Raw genomic sequence first — 18,643 nt, forward strand, 5'->3', positions numbered from 1 at the left:
TAGCTATCAGTCTAGCATTCAGATGGCACCTTACGAGGCTTTATATGGTCGTAGGTGTCTCACACCTTTATGTTGGACTAAGTTGGGCGAGTAGCGTGTTCTGGGCCCTAAGCTAGTTTCTAATACCAAGGAAATGCTAGACTGATTCAAGACCAATTGAAAGCGGCATCTGATAGGAAGAAGTCCTACGCTGACTTAAAGTATCGAGAGATTGAGTATTCGGTGGGGGACTTCGTTTTTCTCAAGGTCACGCTGTGGAAGAAGGTACTGAGATTTGGTCGTCTAACACATAACTCACTTAACCACAAAATTTGTTATCCCTTCTTTTAAACCAACCACCATGCTTTCGCTGCGCAACTCTAATTCCAATGCAGTTCCAAACAATACTTCTCTTTAAACCTCCAACGGGCTTCTCTTAAAGACCCTATTCACTATCATGGACTATCCCAAAGGACTAACTACAATAACTTAACTAACAATTTCTTTTACTCCAAAATCCCAGTTTAATAGAAACACTTTCGTTTTACCGAGTTTAAAGTTTAACTACAATTTTTTGAAATAATAGTAACGAATTCAGGATCGGTATTAGAGTCTCAAATTTTATTTCTTTGAAGAAAATCGTTTTTCAAAAGTTTGTGGCATGATTTTTCCACAAATACCCTTTTTTAATGCATGCATGCAGACTCATTCAAAAATTCTAACATTTGTAATCCGGTCTAGACATTACAACGAGTTCTGAAGGTTACATTGGTCACCAAAATAGCCTAGTAAAACTATTACAATTACAAAACAATCATTTTAAAACTTTTGTTTTATCTTGGTAGAAATTCGTATCATGTTCCTAAAAGATACAATTCAATTTTAAAAATCGGTTGATTTTTAATGATTACTTTACAAAAGTTGATTTCCAATTTTATATATTTTTCAAATCTCATTTGCATAATAATGCAATAGAAAAGTGATATTTAATGTAGTTTTAATTTAAAACCAGATTTCATGTTTTATAATTTATTATCTAAGTTTCAAAAATCTAAATAATTATAAATAAACCCCAAAACTAAGCCTCATGCCATAGTTAAAATAAAACAATACAGTTTCTGAATAACATAAATTTGCAAATTAATAAGTCTAAAATACTTTTATTTAAAAACTATCTGAGCCGAGCCTTCTGGATGCCAAGTCCGTGTCCTAACCTTAAGGATTATCTATAAAGATGAAAATTAAAGGGTGGTGAGCTTAATAAGCTCAGTGTGAGTCCCTTCATAAGAAAATCGGTGTAAAATAGTAGATAGAGCGTATGATATAATAATTCTCAAAATAATCACAATCGTATAACAATTCAGAGTATCAAATTTTCAGATAAACACATCAATACAATATTTCAGAATTCACAGTTTTGCATGAACATGCTCATAGATGAAAATCAATTTTAGTTTATCAAAAATGATCCTACCCAACTCCACTACACACCATAGTAAGAGTTCCCTAGAACTCATCCATCCCTACACACCACCTTGTGGATAAACCACCACTAACATGTAGATAAACTACCAGTAAAAAATGTGGGTAAACCACTTGTATTTTTAGATAAAAGAAAGTTTGTAGATAAAATGTCACTAAGTTGTGGATGAACCACCCATGTTTGTTGATTAATAAACTGCCACTACTTCATCCGTTCATATCGTTCCACCTCATGCAATGCAATATGACATGCTTGTAACTGAACAATCCATAAACAGTAGACATGCTTAACATGTATTTAGTTCAACAGTAGCAATAGACATGCTTCACATGTACTCAGTAGCACAGAAGCAGTAATTATTTTTTTAGAATTACGATGACAGTAGACATGTAACATTCAATTATCATGCAATAGAACGATTAGCTAGGGAGAAGTGTTATGCCTTATTTAAATTAGCCCCTAATAGCCTCAATCAAAGGTATTTTTCAAGTTGAGCAAGTGTAGCTTCTCAAAAGATGAGAGAATGAGACAAATGGTGAGACTCTAGTAAAAGAAAGAACAATAAAAAAACTTGAGAAGAACAATACCGACAGCTAGATTCAATGGTGAAGTTCACAGAATTACTAGACAAGTTCAGTAGCATAACATAAAGTTTAAACCATTGAACTTAATTTGTAAATATTGTAAACTAATTTGTTTTTGATTTGTTAGATTAGGAATTATATTATTTAATTTATGTTAAAATTAGAAGGAAACGAGTTTTCGAAAGCAATAGGGAAGCAAGATACTAGTAGGGCACATATACAGGCAACCAAAGACCTTCCACAAGTCCTGGAAAGGCCAAATCGAAGTTGTGTCGAACCACATTCCACCTATGGCATGACACAATGTTGAAGTCAATACAAATAGGGGAACAATTAGCGTCGTGTTGCCCCATGCACTTTCTATGGCGCGATACATAATCCAATTTTAGAAACTTTTCGATCTTGGTTCAACACGATCTTCAAAGATATTTCCCAAGTTTGCACAGAAAAATCGGCCCTAGAACGCCTCTATAGAATGTCTTTATCAGCAACCAACACCCTCCAAGCCATTAATATCAAATATTCTCCTGAGTATAGTTATCTTCCTCTATTAAGCCTAAACTAGTTATTTATGAAATACCACCGAATGGCAGCAAGCCAAAGCACAGATGAAAAATCTGAGCCATTTAAACCACACATGAACATAATAAAGACAAGAAGTAGTGTATCACAGCCACAAAAGCTGACATTGGAAGAAACGATCGTGCGCATACAACAACACTTGGAATACCAAGCTGCATGCAATCAATAACGTGGGAAGTTAACAACCCAATAAGCTGAGAAATATGGAATTAAAGATTTCCAATGGCCACACCACCCTGTAAGGGAAACCACCCAAAACTGTTAAGCGCACAATCAATGGCAAGCTATCAACAAAAACGAAAAGCAAGCTACATTAAGGGAGAAAAACATTCGAGCATATCTTGAATATATAGTGCGGGGTATTGCCTAGATTAAGCCAATTGTGGAACACTATGCTAGAAGGTACGACATACAAACGACTTTGTGGATGGCACCATCCCTAGAACCATTCAACAACACAACCGCGAACGGGAATGAGACAACCCAAAAGAGGAGCGTAATTGAGAGATAAACATTGAGCAGTAGACATACTACAATGCAAGGCAATGCTACGAAAGATAACAACCAGAGGGAAGCGGCAACCAGGAAGCAAAATAGTCGTGCATGAACTCCGAACGAAACCAATAAAAGCGATCATGGCAAGCAAAAGAAGAGGAGACTTTAGAAGCTAGTGGAGGAGTTGGAATTTGAGTCTGACTGATTCTAAACATTTTCTATATCTTTGTGTGTGTTGATTTTTATTTGTAGAAACCCCACAATTTTTTATTGCGCTACATTAGCGAGAAAAAAATCGAAAGGAGGAGTAGTCTCACTAATCAAGTTGCACTTATCACGCCAATCAAGTAACCTCTTTCCTTTACATTTTTAGTTACACATCGAGGACAATGTGCCAAATAAAGTGTGGGGGTAACATAGGAAATTTTGAAAATTTTAAAAAAATCTTTCTTTATTTTCCTTCTTTTATTTTTAGTTTTTAGTTTCTAATTGCATGTTTGTACTTGAGCTTGTAGAAATACAAGTAATTGCTTAGGAGCATATACCTAGGTTGTTTGTTTAAATTGTAAATCTAGCCTGAAATTAAATAATTTAGGTTGTTTATATTTAGATTAATTAATTCAGTTTATTAGATTGTAAATAGGTAAAAGAGATTAAATATATCAAGCAGTAAAGGTAGATACGAATAGGTAATTATATTTGTAGAAGTATAGGATGTTCGAATTAAAAAGAAAACATTCGGTAAAATCTGTGGTTATTGAAACGGTGCAGTATGACTACTATAACCCTTATAAAAAGTGCTTGAGAAAAATCTCGATTATATTGGCACAAATAAAAAAATCATAAAGGTTATCGAGGAAATATTACTGCATTAGAATTTAAAGCATGGATAAAAATAAGCCAAGTAGGAAAATAATATTCGAATTGACTATACTCTACAAAGATAAATATTATATTCGTATATACATTTTGATGGAGCTCTATATTTAATTTTATTTGACTTGTTTACTTTGTAAGTTATTGAATTTATCTGTTTGGGTGTAAATAACTTTGAATTATTTAAATTTCTAGATAGAGTTATAAATTTAGGCAAATCTTCCTAGTGTTGATACTCAAATCTAATTGCTTGTATCAAATTAGATCAAGTACATTTTTGTCCTTGTTTATTTCTTGCTTTTCATTTTAGTTTATTTTCAGTTTTTTTTTTTAGTTTATTTTCTGTTTTTTATCTTTGTTTTTTAATTTAAGTGTGGGGTATTTCACTTACCGTCAAATGTAGTAGTTAATTCAGGTTAATTTTGCATTTAAGGAGCTTGTTTTCTAAGCAATTTAGGATTTTAATTTATGTTTTCAGTAATTAGACTATAGGATTAAAAGTAAATCAAAAAAGTATTTTTAACACATTTTGTAGGTGTTGTGACCCAATAGGCTGAGATGGGCCTTAGGTTGTGCTAATTGGTTTAATTGAGTGAGTAGGATGAAGTTATAAAGGCCCAATTGACGTGGAAGCAAAGGTTGAGTGATACGCAAGCTTCCTGGGATGTCAAAGTACCAAAAGAACGACATTAGGTTGAAGTTGCATGTCGTACTGCGCCACCAAGAGGTGTGGCACGACACAAGGCTGACGTGTTGCCCAAGTCTATCGAGGATATTTTCGTCCTCGTAATCAAACTTATACGAAGACTTAGGACGTGTCAAAGACCTAATTTGGGCTACCAACACCTTTATAAATAAGACATTAAGGGATTGATGTAACCAAGTCGTCCTAGAAGCCTCCAAAAACCCTAATAGCTTAGAAGTAGATTTAGTTTATTTTCTTTTCAGCTTTTCAATATATTCAAGAGTTTATTTATAATATTCAAGTATTTCAGTTTATGTTTTTTGCATTCGTTTTATTTCTTTATTCCAATCAAGAGATTTACTACTCCATTCCCCATTCGATATTAAATCTACGATTATTCAAATATCTTTTTTTCTCTGAATCGATGTGTTCTTTACATGATTTATTCAATCGAGAGAGAGATTATGAATAACATGAGTGGCTAAATCCCTTGGAGAGATTAGGGAGTGGATAGGGATGTGATTAACGGAGGATTTAGGGTTTTTCAAGATGGATTAGTTAGCATGAATTACGTGTTCTTAAACTGTTAGGATTGACAACCCTAATAAGTTACCATAAGTTAGACAAGGTTGGGAGATAAGTCGAATTGAGTATATCATAATTCATCCCGGTTGAGAAAGTGAGGTCGGGAGATAAGTGAGTATCAACCAATCAATTAGTTAATTAGAGGCCAAGAGGTAATAATTGGTTAATTGATGGCTAATCCACCCTAAAACCCTAATCCGAAGTTAGTTGCAAAACCTAAAGTGAGTTAATCTTCCTGATTGGTTTATTGATTTATTTCGCTTGTTTATTTTTTTATTTCTTTTCGTTATTTATTTATTTTTATCCCTTCAACTTATTTTATGATTTATCGTAATATAGGAATTAATTACTACTACTTAGATTTGTTATTGTAAAAGCATTTTCATTATTTATTCCATCCTCCATTAGGTACAATCCTCGGAATACTTCCAAGGTATTTCATTGTACTAACTATATTACAATTTGACTCGTGCACTTGTGGACACTGCTGTTCTTAATTTCTTATATTTTTGGTGTATTATTTAACTATAAACGATAACACATTTATAGGTGGTCAGAGTTGCCAACAAAACTCAAGGTTCATTTGGTGTTCCATGTCAGTATGCTTAAGCCTTTCTATGAGGATCAGCAGGATCCAAATCGAGGTAAATCTAATTGAGCGCCAATGGGGGTGAATGTCTCTTATGACCGTGTGTTGGGTGCATCAAGGCAGATCAAGTGATCTCATAAAAGTATTGCACGCCTAGGCATACCTTGTTCGATGGAAGGGACTTCTCGACAATGAGGCTAGTTGGGAACTTGCCAAGGATTTATGACAGTTTCAAGAGAAGAGAGATATATTCCATTCTGAGGATGCAATAAGGGCGTTGCGAGAACAAGTAAGGTGAATGTCACGAGCAGCGCAAAGGAGCTCGCAATTAGTGTGCACATTTTAGGCCCTTCATGTTCCATTGGGGTCATTCGACCCGACAAGACTAACCCATTACTTGGAAAAGACTCCAAGCTCATTTACTTGGATCTTGGTTAAATTGTAAACACTCCAGTAACTTGTATTTTTACCAGGATAATTATTATAAATCATAAATGATAAAGATGTATAGAGTTTAAATCCCTTACGAACCGCATATTGTAGAGAGGCATTGATCTCAACCATTGATGTAATTCGGTCTTTACCGTTAGATCAAGAGGAGCTCAACTATAAATAGAGTCATCCCCTTTCATTCATAATCACTTCATTCTTGAGTTAAAGAATACTTTTGAGAGCATTTACTCAAACACTTGGTGTGCTATAGTTTTCTTGTGATTTTTTTGTTCAATTCGAGTTCCTTTGTCTTTTGAAGTTTCTTTTGCTTTATTTTAGTGACTTATAGAATTTTCCTTGAGAATTCTCACTTTTCGAGAGTTAGCCTAGCTTATGTGGATTTGAAGCAAAAGAATTGCCTAAAGTCGTGCAGTTAGCAAAACTAAAGTTCTAGCCACGTGACACATACACATGGGTGTACCATGGCAATATACTTTTTTTTATTTCACAAACAACTTTGAAATTTGACATTCCTCTTTTTCTAAAAAATAAATATTTTACAATACTTTTATAGAACATTTATCAATGCCCTAATTCTGCTTGTTAAATCTAAAAATTCTAGTGATAGTGTACCAAATAATTTCTCATATTTAAATATATTTAAAAAACTAATTAAAAATAATGATGAGACATTTGATAAACTCTCAACTCACGGAAAAGTTTTTAAATAGGAACAATTAATTTAGAACGGGTTGGATTTTGATGGGAAGACCCTCCTTAGGAATGGGTGATGGAATGTAGGAAATCTTCTCATTGGGATTGAGTTTAACCCATTTGAAAGTGGTGAGCAGGTTGTGGATGAAGGTGAGGATTTCGAGTCGAGCATACTCCTTGCCAGGGCACATTCGAGGACCTCCCCCAAATGGTACAAAGGAGTAGGGTGCAGGACCATTCCCTTCAAACCTTGATGGATCAAATCTCTCTGGATCCGGGAAGTATTTCGGATTCTTGTGCGTTGTATGCACCATCCAGAACGCCTGACCATTTTAGTTGCATTAAATCAATATTTATTATATATGGTTGCATTATTTTATTTTTTAAAAAAATAGGTATTAGTTACCTTCCATCCTTTTGGAATTGTGTAACCTGCGTAAGTGAAGTCGGTTATGGCCTCTCTGAAAGATCCATTAGCAGGCGGAGCCAACCTCATTACTTCGCATGCCACGCACCATGTATACTTCATCTTCTGTAAATCTTCCCATCTCAATGGCTCCCCTGCCTCCTTGCATCTTAATACTTCCATTTGTTCTGCATTTTCCCAGCAGTTAGTTGAAAACATTACTTTATTCATGAATAGTCCCATCCCAATGTCATGGGGGCTTAAAATCTAGCTAAATCACGTACCTTCAAGGACTCTGTTATATACTTCTGGATAATCCGAAAGATAGCTAACAATGAAGGTGATGGCAGTACTTGTTGTGTCATGGCTGGCAATGAAGAAGCCCACAATCTTATTCCCGATCTCAACCTCAGTCATACCATCCATCAGCATGCTATCAACCAAGTCTGAGGCTACTCTTTTCCCTTTATCCAATATCTCATTTTTCTTCTTGGTAATGAGGGCTAAAAGCCGTTGTCGAATCAGTCTACCTGCCTTCACTGCCCGATTGAAAGTTGTACCTGGAAGATCTATGGGAACCGACATGAGACCCGCAGTGGCAAGAGCAAATGGCTTGGCAAAGTTCTCGATCTCGCTGTCATCCGTGACGCTCATGAAAAGACGACAAGCCAGTGCGAATGTGTACTTCTTGGAGAGTGGGAAAACTTGGACTTCATTATACGGCGACCAATGTTGATTTAGGTGCTCTTTCGCCATTATATCCATGACTGGTATGAAATGTTGCAGGGACTCAGGCTTGAGAAAAGGAGGCAGATAGGCCCGAAGTTTAGTGGATTCTTCTTTGGAAGAATTGTCAACACTGGATGGATCCATCAAAGCTTTCTTAATAGAATCCGGCCACCATGAAGTGACATATTTGTTTTGGCCGGAGAAAAGGAACTTGTTACCAGCGGCGCCGCAGAAGACTGCCATGTCTTCTCCAAGCAGTGATGTGCGAAACACATCGGGTGAATATTTGGTAGTTCTATCAGTCACGAATTTCTCAGGAGTTCCCCTTCTGGACGCCAACACAAAATCCAAGGTTTCACCGATATATGGAAGACCCTTTTTACCAGGAGGGAGGTTGGGGGTGGCGCCGCCGCCGCCGCCGCTAGATTTGTGTTTGTAAAGAAAGTAAAAGAGACCAGCAGAGACGTATAGAAGCACCAAGTGGAGTAAGTATGGCATCAAAGAATCAAAGGCGTCCATGGCTGCTGCAAGCTTCATCTTGGTAGCTATGAAAATTGAAATGGAGAATGGATGCATCTTAATTGTATATTTATAGTGCTGTCATATACTAGTTTATTCCTATATTTGTCTTTGGAGGATAATAAGCTAATTCAAGTCCATCCAAGTTTGGTATCTCCATTTACTTTTCTAATGGAAATCCTTCATAATATATGCCTTTACTACTCTTTGAAGTTTCAAATCAAAGTATTTCTATTATATCCACGAGAAATACTTTTAATATATATTAAATATTTGTAATTATTTCTTTAAAACTTAACTTGCATCGTTTATATTAATAGAATAAAGTTCTTCAAATTATTAATTATATTTTATATTATAAATTTATTCAGAACTCAAAATACATTATTTAATCGAATAAAATATAAATATAATGATTGGATTAAATAAATTACAAAAAAACTTACAAAGATAAATAAAAAAAAATTAGTTTTATATTGATGTGAGTAATTATTTACTAATAAATAAAATTAATTATTATTTGATACAATGGAAGTGATTTTTTTTTATTTATAGGCTAATTTAAGAAATTATCATGTCTAGTTTTTTTTTTTTACACACAAAGCTTAGATATACTCATAGTCTCTCCCCAACCCATAAATAGGAGGATAATGTGCTTTACCGTACTCAAACCTACGTCCTCCTATATTCACAATAATGTCCATTCCAATCGAGTTTAGACTCAATGGGTAGTGTAATTTAATATAAAATCGGAGTCCAACAATAATTGAAAGAATTTTTGTATATAAATTCCATTGATTTATTAGATAATTTTTATATCTATAATAAAAATCTCTTATTGAGTAGCCCATGATACCTTAGCTTTGTTGGCAAGCTTAAAGCCTATAAATCTTAATGCTATAGGTTAACATCATTTTTTACTTGCTCCGTGCCTTTACGCAAACTAGCAAATAGCAATAGATTTGATATTATTGTAAATTAGAAAAAAATTATAATATACAATCCATAGCTTCTAATAATTACAATTATAATTTAATAGGATAATAATTTATTGAACTAATATCAAAATAAAAAGAATAATTTATATTAAAATGACCTTAAAAAAATTTAGGTACTAATAAAATAAAATCTCATTAATTTTTAAAGACATAAAATTAATATTATATACTCATTCTTATTTATTATATTCTCTAATCTAATTTATTTAATTAATTTCTCCAATTCAATTTAAATTTAGTTAAAACATTTAAAAACAATTAATCCAAATTATAAAAAAAAAAGATTGAATGTATAAGAAAAGAAGCTATTATTAAGCTTTGCTTTTATTTTGGGTTTCTTAATTGATTTTATAAATCCGTGACATAATAAATTTTAAATATTTAATTTCATCATTTCAACTAAAATCATGCTTAATCTTGGTTTTATCAGTTTTTATTTCTTATCCATTTTTTTTAAGTCTCTAATTTGTAAGAGTTTCCTTTTAATCTTTAAAAGGAAAATCGAAGAGGATTTTATCTTAACCAATTGGACTGTACTAACAATTTTAAATTCCTTGCATGTCTGGAATTTTTTATATTATTTTGATTTTGATTTTGAGGATAAATAGATAATAAGGAAAAGAAACAAAATTAAGAATCATAATTCTTAAAAGAAAAAAGAAAATAAAAACAAAACGATAGTAACAATTTCTTGCACTCTGTAAAATAAGTCGACACCATCACAAACGACAGCAAGACTATTTGATTTGTGTCTCTATGATATCATTGATTTTGTTTATACGACGTGAAAAATAAATAAATAGTAAAAATATAATAGAAAATACTAATATATCAAATTTTATATAACTTAAATTATTAATTTACAAAAATTTATAATAAATACTTTAAATATAATTGCCACACGTAAAAAAAATATAAATTAAATACAATACAAGGATTGTTAAATCTAACATTTTCCTTTTTGTGTGTGATTCTTCACTCTTAAGCAAGCAAAACAAGACTATCAAAGCACTGTAATTCCCATATTTTTAAAGGAGTTGAAGAATTATATTATGAGGAGTGATTCATTGACTTGATATATAATGTAAACAAATTAATTTTACATCAGAGAAAATTTATTTCCAACCAGAAAAAAAACTTCTACTTTATTTTTTTGGTGTTTTTAATTTTATGTACGCCCTTCCAATAAAAATCTGACATGTGGAAAAAAAAATTGGTTTAACATCTTTGCTGTTTACTTAAGGTTAGTATCCAACAATGTCCAAAACACGTTAAACTAAACTAAAAAAATATGAACGCTATATGTAAGCCAACAAAATTATGTATACCAAAGTCTCTTAACAGGAACTAGGTACACATTCCTATATACGATGTACATGTCAACTAACATTAGGCTAATATCACCTAAACATTGAACCAAATGTTACACTAAAGATGAATTCAGATGGGTTGATGTCTACTTATCGGATTCAGGATTTAGCTTATGTACAGAAAAAAAAACAAATCACACACTGAATTTTTCGATATTTAAACATTTTTTAATAATTTATTATATCATATATTAAACAAGTTAAATGAACAATTAAATTACCATGCATCATACATGCACAATTACTTTATGCCCTTCCAATAGTCTTAAACCAAAATAGCTTAACTATTTAGAGAACTTTTATCTTTCCTTTACTCATTTAGTCTTTAATCTATTAGCCAAAACCTTTAAGAACCAATCTGATGCATTTATACTATTTATGCTTTTTTTTTCTATCTATATCATTAGTCTTGGAGCTATTTTAAATTCTTTAAACTTTTCCCCAAGTCTTATATCATGTTAGCTCTAGAAACATTCTTTTTTCTTTACAATATAAGTCTTTAATCAACTACCAATCTTTTAAGAACAATTTAAGGTAAATTATACCCATAGTCACTCTAAAATAGAATTTGTCCTATTTTGGTTATTTTAATTTTCTTTTCTCAAATTAGTCAATCTAATTAAGATAATTATTCGAATCAGTTACCACCACTAAAAATTCTGTTAATCCACTAATAGATTGTTGATGTGGCACATTAGCCCATTAAGTGATTGGCACATGGCATTTTTTAACTGTTAGCTAAAGCTAAGGACCTCTCTATAATTAGTTCAATTTTTTTTCTTTATCTTTTCTTTGTTGTTTGTACCTCTGCCCTCTCTTCTTGTTCAATTATGAACATGCTAACTACTAACAATCAAATTATGGTTGACAAAAACTAATTGATAAGGGAAGTTGCTCGCTTACCATTTTTTTTATTTCCTTTTGTTCTACTATAGTGTGATGAAAGAGCTGAGCCCTAATTACAAAGATGGTATTTTTGGTGTAACACCCCGTACCTGACCCGATTGCTAAGTCTGGGCTACGAGATGCTACAACTATTACCGGAGCAATTATAGACAATTACACATAATTCGGTCATTCAAACATGTAAATGTTAGAGTATGCCCAAAGATCAATCATGAGATGGTTGTAATAACATACTTGATTTATCATGTTTATTAATATAAGGCGTTACGATTATTATTTCAGTTTCTTTTCTGTGTGTATAAATAAACTATTTTGTAATAATGTCCTGAGAGTAATATGGTTATTCTTAAAAGGTCCTTAGTCAAGTATTATTGTTGGATAGGACGACAATAATGCATTAAGACTAACATGTAGTTGATTGATGATAAAGAGTTGTCATTGATATGGAATTTCAAAATCGATGCATGAATATGTGTGTTAGAGAACAACACATTGGACTGACCCGTTATAAGTATGTTTCTTGGATTATTATGTAATTGTCACAACATTACTCATAGTGATTAATATGTATATGATCCTCAGACTTGAAATCATCATAATCCTAACATCGTGAGTTGTATATTTTGATACAGTCAAATGTACGTCATAACTGGTTGTTCTATAAAGGCTGATGTTGGATATACCACGATCTATGTAAAGGGATATGGTTGATCGATATAGGATAAGTCCCTCTTACATAATGGGAGTAATATCTTAGGCCATTTGATTGAGTGAGACTAGAAATGCATGGCCATGCTCAAATAAGATGATATGAGATGTAATACTTATTTGTATATCATAGTCTACTTAAGATATCAAGGAACATAGAATGGACTATGCAAGTGTGACTATTCCATGACTTGTGTCCAATCCAGAGATAAAGGACTTAAGGATTATTGCATGAAAGGTTAATCATAAAAAGGTTATGTTGAATCATGATTTCTTTTGACTTAGGTGGCGATGATGCATTGCTAGGTGCCACTCATTGTTTGCAACATTGGAATCGTTCTAGTATTACTGCTAACGTTACAAGAACCTACAGCGTCACACCCTATAGTTGAAATGAACGGAATAAAACATAGTTGGTATTGTGTTTGGTTGTCGCTTGAATTAAATTAATTATGGAATTAATTAATTGGATAATCAAATATCGAACACATTATGTACAAGGTTGTTGTACGCATAATGAGAACATGAATTTGGTTAGTATATAAATTCAAATAAATATATAGTTTACCGAAATCATTATTATAATTAATGTAATTATAATTTTCGACTTAAAACATAGTTATATTTATTTAATTTCTAGAAACCCTAAAAATAGTTAGAAAAATCTTGTTTTTCCTTTGCTCGGGGTCTAGCAGCCGTCAAAGCAAAGTTTTTTTTCCAAAACAGTTTTGGGGATTCCTTCCGTTCATTGTCAACTGGGTGGATTACGTAGAGGCCGAAGTCACAATAGATTGCAGCTTGGCTCGATAGTAGATCAGATTACTCGTTGCTGAGGCGTTGCTGTCTACTCAGAATAAAGATTCGGTAATTTTGAAACCTTTATTTCACCCCGATTCGTTCCTCACACATGGATCCATGGTTAGGATCGTCGATTGTTTTAATTTTCTGATACGCCGTAGGGGTGCCGGCGTTCCAACAGTAAATAACTAACATTCACATATGTTACACGAATTCTTGGGTCCCACTCGAGCTTATAAAAGCTTTTTGCTAACCCGGTCTTATATTAAGACCAAATTGTAAAGTTTGAAAATTCTTAGATCGACGTCGCGACATCACACTCTCTAAGCCGTGACGTCGCTAACTTAGTGAGTCACGTCGCAACTTCATACATATCGATGTCGCAACATCACTCACTGTCGACATTATGTTGCGACGTTGGGAGTTGGTGGTCATGATGAGGCCCTTTATTTTTGGCAAAAACACCATTTTGGTTCCCATTCAACAATTTGCAACACCTAAATGATTTATACATCCTTATACCATTAAAAAACAACTCAAATCCAACCATTTAATGCCAACCAAGTCACCTAACCATTCCAATCCAACCTAGTTCAAACATGAGCCCAACCTAATCAACCATTCAATATCAATAATCCAACTATCCTATAACACCCTAACCCGAATTCGTCGCCGAAATAGGGTTACAGAGCATTACCAAATTTTATAAATTAAATACACAGAAAATGTGAACATTTCATATCATATATCATTCATGTCAAGAACTAATCAAAATCATACATATTGTCCCTTATATGAGCCCTCGAGGCTCAAATTACGCATCAGAAACAAATTGAGATTAAATCGAAAACTCAAAAAAAAATTTCAAAAACATTTAATATTTTTAACACTATAAGGGTCACATGCCCTTGTGGTCAGGTCGTGTGGCCCACACGGTTAAGGGACACACCTGTGTTTCAGACCGTGTCCAAAGTTATGGGTTTACTGACTTGGATCACAACCGAGCCACATGCCCGTGTGCTAGGCCGTGTGAGTATACTGACTTGTAATATTAAGGTGCAATGGGTCACACAGTCAAGCCACACACTCATGTGCTAGGCCGTGTGAAAAATTTAAGCATACTAACTTATGCAAATTAAAAGATACAGAGGATACACGGCCATGTCACCTAGCTGTGTGTCACACATGGTTGAGACACACGCTCATGTTTCTGCTCGTGTAGATGAAAATAGGTCATTTTACAAGCCATACTTCTCACGCAATTTTGTGCCAACCTACAATCAACTTTGTCCATATCTACAAACCATAATTAGACATCAAAAACAAGTGAAAATCAAGCTTTAAACATATAATATTGTCACTTACAATCAATACGCTTTTAAGCACCTTAGATATCAGATTATGACAAGTATATTCATATTTTCAATATATTCATATGTATAACTAACTTATATGCATATTTGTACATAAATTTTACCAAGCTAATTTGCATTATTTCTAACCAAGTCACTTACCTACCAAAAATTACGATTTGATGCCCAAAATGTAATTCAAATACTAATATATTTAGTTATATATATACCTTACAGATCATGGTACCGATTCATGTTCAATTCATTGCATCCCAAAACACATGTATATAAATGCACTTTTGTCTAACATTTTACCTTTCACCATACAACCAAAAACCAAACCACACATCAAACATTTAGGACTAATATGTACCAAACCACTATGTGGCAAAACACAAGCCAAATAAGTGGCTAATATTAACAAAACTCATATAGGCCAACATTAACCAGAATACCTATACATACCATTATAACCAAATCAAAACATTTAAAAGTTCCAATAGAACCGATAGATAGTGTGATATAACTCCGACAAAATTCCAACCCGATCGAGCTTCCGATAATCTCAAAAAGTAAAGGAAAACAACTACGTAAGCAACAAATGCTTAGTAAGCTCGTATAAACTTTAATCATATTAATTCATTTCAAATATGAAATCTATACATATCACGAATAACCCAATATTGATACCACAATACTCATGAAGCTATATTCATCAATTCACAAGGTGAATAAATCCACATTATCACATATACATATTATCCCAAGCTTAGTAGGATTTTATATAACTTTAGCTCTTCCAAATTTCTTTATTTTCATTTTCATTTCTTTACTTTCCACAATTATTCCATATGCATAACACACAAGTGATAAACATATCATTCAACCATGGTCACAAGCTAATGCATTTAACCAAAGCCTTTTTCGAATTGATCACATGATAAGTCATTTCATAAGAAATCCTTACCACTTTTTCATGAGCACTGGCATATTCTTACTTAAATACTTACCAATTCAATGCATCTTATAAACAATCATATTACCATTCAACCAATAGCTTGGCACTTGCCTAAGATCAAGCAACAACATTGGTTAGCGTACTTGCACATATTACATATAAATTCAACATTGATAAACTTATTTTCTCGACATGCCACACTTGGGTTTATTACTCTTCTCAACATACATAACTTCTTTGTATCAATGTATAAATGATAGTCACATATTTACATGTCATGATACATATCATTCTCTTGGCGTTTTTTCATAAACATAAATCATTCATATCATTATATCAATATTTCATGTATCATCATTTTCATGAATTTCGTTTATATTTATTCCAGAACAGTTCATAACTATGAATATGCATAATTATCGGCAAGTTTCACATGCATGTATTTTCCATGTCATGTTTCAATATATCAAATAAATATCATTTCCATGTATTTCAAGTATATACCAGTAATAGTTCATTTCGAACTCATGTTATCTCATATTAGAACTTTACCCGTTGAATCATTTAAAATATTAATGGATACAAAGGTAGTACACATGAAGTGTATGAATCTGAAATCTGTCAATTCATATTCGGGGGTACTCATTAGAGCACATAATCAGAAAGCACTCTCTTGAGCCGTATAACAGGAAGCTCATGTGAGCCATGTAACAGGAAGCTTATCCGGGCTATAATAGGAAACTCATAAGATTTTAGAACAGAAAGCTCATGTGAGCTTAACGGGTAACTCTGAAGAGCTATTATCAGAAAGCTCCAGATAGCCATATATTAGGAAGTTCAAGCGAGCCATATCGAGAAGCTCATGAAGAGCCATATATCGGGATGCTCATAAAGAGCTACGGTATGTCTGCAATATATGCAGGATCAATACCGATCATATAACAGACGCTCACAAAGAGCTGCGGTATATCTTCAACACATGCAGGATCAATACCAATCGGGATGCTCACAGGAACCATGTAACGGGAAGCTCGAGAGGGCTTATAAAAGTACGCTCTTTCGAGATATGGTGTGCTCGCAACATATGTAGGAAATAATCGGACTTGTGATCAGTTTCATACATAAGGTACTTATACATTTCACATATACAATATTCAATTCAAGCATATAAATATATACAATTTAGTTACACAAACTTACTTGGCTAAATTGCAAAAATTCCAAGATTTAGGGACATTTTGATAATTTTCCATTGTTCTCGATTTTCCACTTGATCTTGATCTAAATTAATAATTTCATTCAATTTATTAATTTAGATAATAAAAAAATTCATTTCCTTCAATTTGGTTAGTTTTGATATTTTTACAAAATTACCCCTAAAGTTTTACGTTTATTCAATTTAGTCCCTAAGCCTAAAATATGCAAATTAGCCATTTTTAATGTAAACCCATCCTAGCTGAATATTCATATACATTTTCCTCCTCCTCCTTTCCATTCCACATCCTTAATGTATATAACATGCTTATATGTAACATTATATATAATTCCACTATTACTTATATGTTTAAATCAAAGTTGTCCACTTGAGTCATAGTCACTAAATTATTTAAATCTTAAGCTACAAAATTCTAAATCAATATCCGCTTGATTTTTTTGAAACTAGACTCAAATTCTTATCTTTATACCATAAAAATTTTAGAATTTATAATTTAGCCAATAAGTACAGTAAAATCTTCAAATTTATCCCTATTCTACAAGTTGACAACTTCGATCTTTCTTTACTAAAAATTAATTATCTCTTAGTATGGGGTTTGGATGATGTCTCTGTTTGTTTCTCTTGAAAATAGACTCATTAAGAATTTAAAATATAAATTTCAACCCCTAGTTATTTTTTTACAATTTTTTTATTATTTTCCAAAGTCAGAATAGGGGAACCCAAAATTAATCTGACTTGTCTCACAAAAATTCATATATCTCATAATATGAAACTCTTTTGCTTACACCATTTCTTATATGTAAAACTAGACTCAATAGCCTTTAATTTAATACTTTTTTCAAAGTCAGACTACTACTGTTGTCCAAAAAATGTTTTAGTGCAAAATGTTGATAACCAAATTTATAACATCATCCTTTCCTTTCTCTACAATATTTCCATCACTTCCTCTTATATCCCTTCACTAACATATCAAGAACATATAACCTTATATAAGAAAACTCTAATTTAACATCATTTTCAGGCTTTTCCAATAATATTAAACTTAAAAATATATTAAAATCTTAATGTTCTTAACTTGTTCTATTGATTTCAATCTTTAACTTGATTTTCTCTCTCATTCAGCTTCTATTTCTTGAATATAACTTGATATTCTAGCTCTCCATAGTCTCCTTATTATTTTACTCTGTTGGGCCAAAAAATGTTTTTTACTTTTGCAATTTAGTCCTTTCTTGAATTAATATATCATAATATACTTTCCAATGTTGACATAATTCAAAATTTCCCTTTTTGTCACTTTATTTCCTTACTTTACTATATCAAAGATAATATCTTACTTTCTTACTGTAGTAATTTTCGGGGAATTACATATCCAAACCTTTAGTATATGTAATTTCATATCAACCATACATTTTTAAAGCATACCATTTACCTATTCAATCATATTTCATCTACCATTCTAGGAGTAAAGCAATGCAATGGTCTTGGCTTGAATTAGACATACATACTCTAAGTTATGCATCATATTTAACATTCAACTTACCCTTTCAATACATCAACTAATCTAGCTACTTCAAATAGTCTAATTTCAAACCTTAACATGTCAAACCATTCAAGAGCTTTTTTTACCTTTTTCATAGTATCAACATGACTAAATATGCATATATAAATTAGATATTATG

The 18,643-nt window shown here is 32.5% G+C and overlaps 1 protein-coding gene across 1 annotated transcript; it reads right to left on the reverse strand.

The window, feature by feature from the left end:
* Window positions 1–6,773: 6,773 nt before the first annotated feature.
* Window positions 6,774–8,794, reverse strand: LOC107919059 (beta-amyrin 28-monooxygenase). Its single transcript, XM_016848588.2, has 3 exons — window positions 7,695–8,794; window positions 7,411–7,598; window positions 6,774–7,327 (listed from the first exon to the last, which is right to left on the reverse strand). Exons 1-3 carry the CDS (start codon window positions 8,713–8,715, stop codon window positions 7,028–7,030), a joined length of 1,509 nt encoding a protein of 502 aa, XP_016704077.2. The 5' UTR covers window positions 8,716–8,794; the 3' UTR covers window positions 6,774–7,027.
* Between the last annotated feature and the right edge of the window lie 9,849 nt (window positions 8,795–18,643).

Source organism: Gossypium hirsutum, chromosome D13, assembly GCF_007990345.1.
Source record: "Gossypium hirsutum isolate 1008001.06 chromosome D13, Gossypium_hirsutum_v2.1, whole genome shotgun sequence".
Lineage (NCBI taxonomy): Eukaryota > Viridiplantae > Streptophyta > Magnoliopsida > Malvales > Malvaceae > Gossypium > Gossypium hirsutum.

Coding starts and splice junctions, on each gene's coding strand:
- LOC107919059 (XM_016848588.2), bottom strand. CDS start 8,715: ATGCATCCATTCTCCATTTCAATTTTCATAGCTACCAAGATGAAGCTT. Junction 7,599..7,694: donor ATATAACAGAGTCCTTGAAG/GTACGTGATTTA, acceptor GGGAAAATGCAG/AACAAATGGAAGTATTAAGA. Junction 7,328..7,410: donor CAATTCCAAAAGGATGGAAG/GTAACTAATACC, acceptor TAAAATGGTCAG/GCGTTCTGGATGGTGCATAC.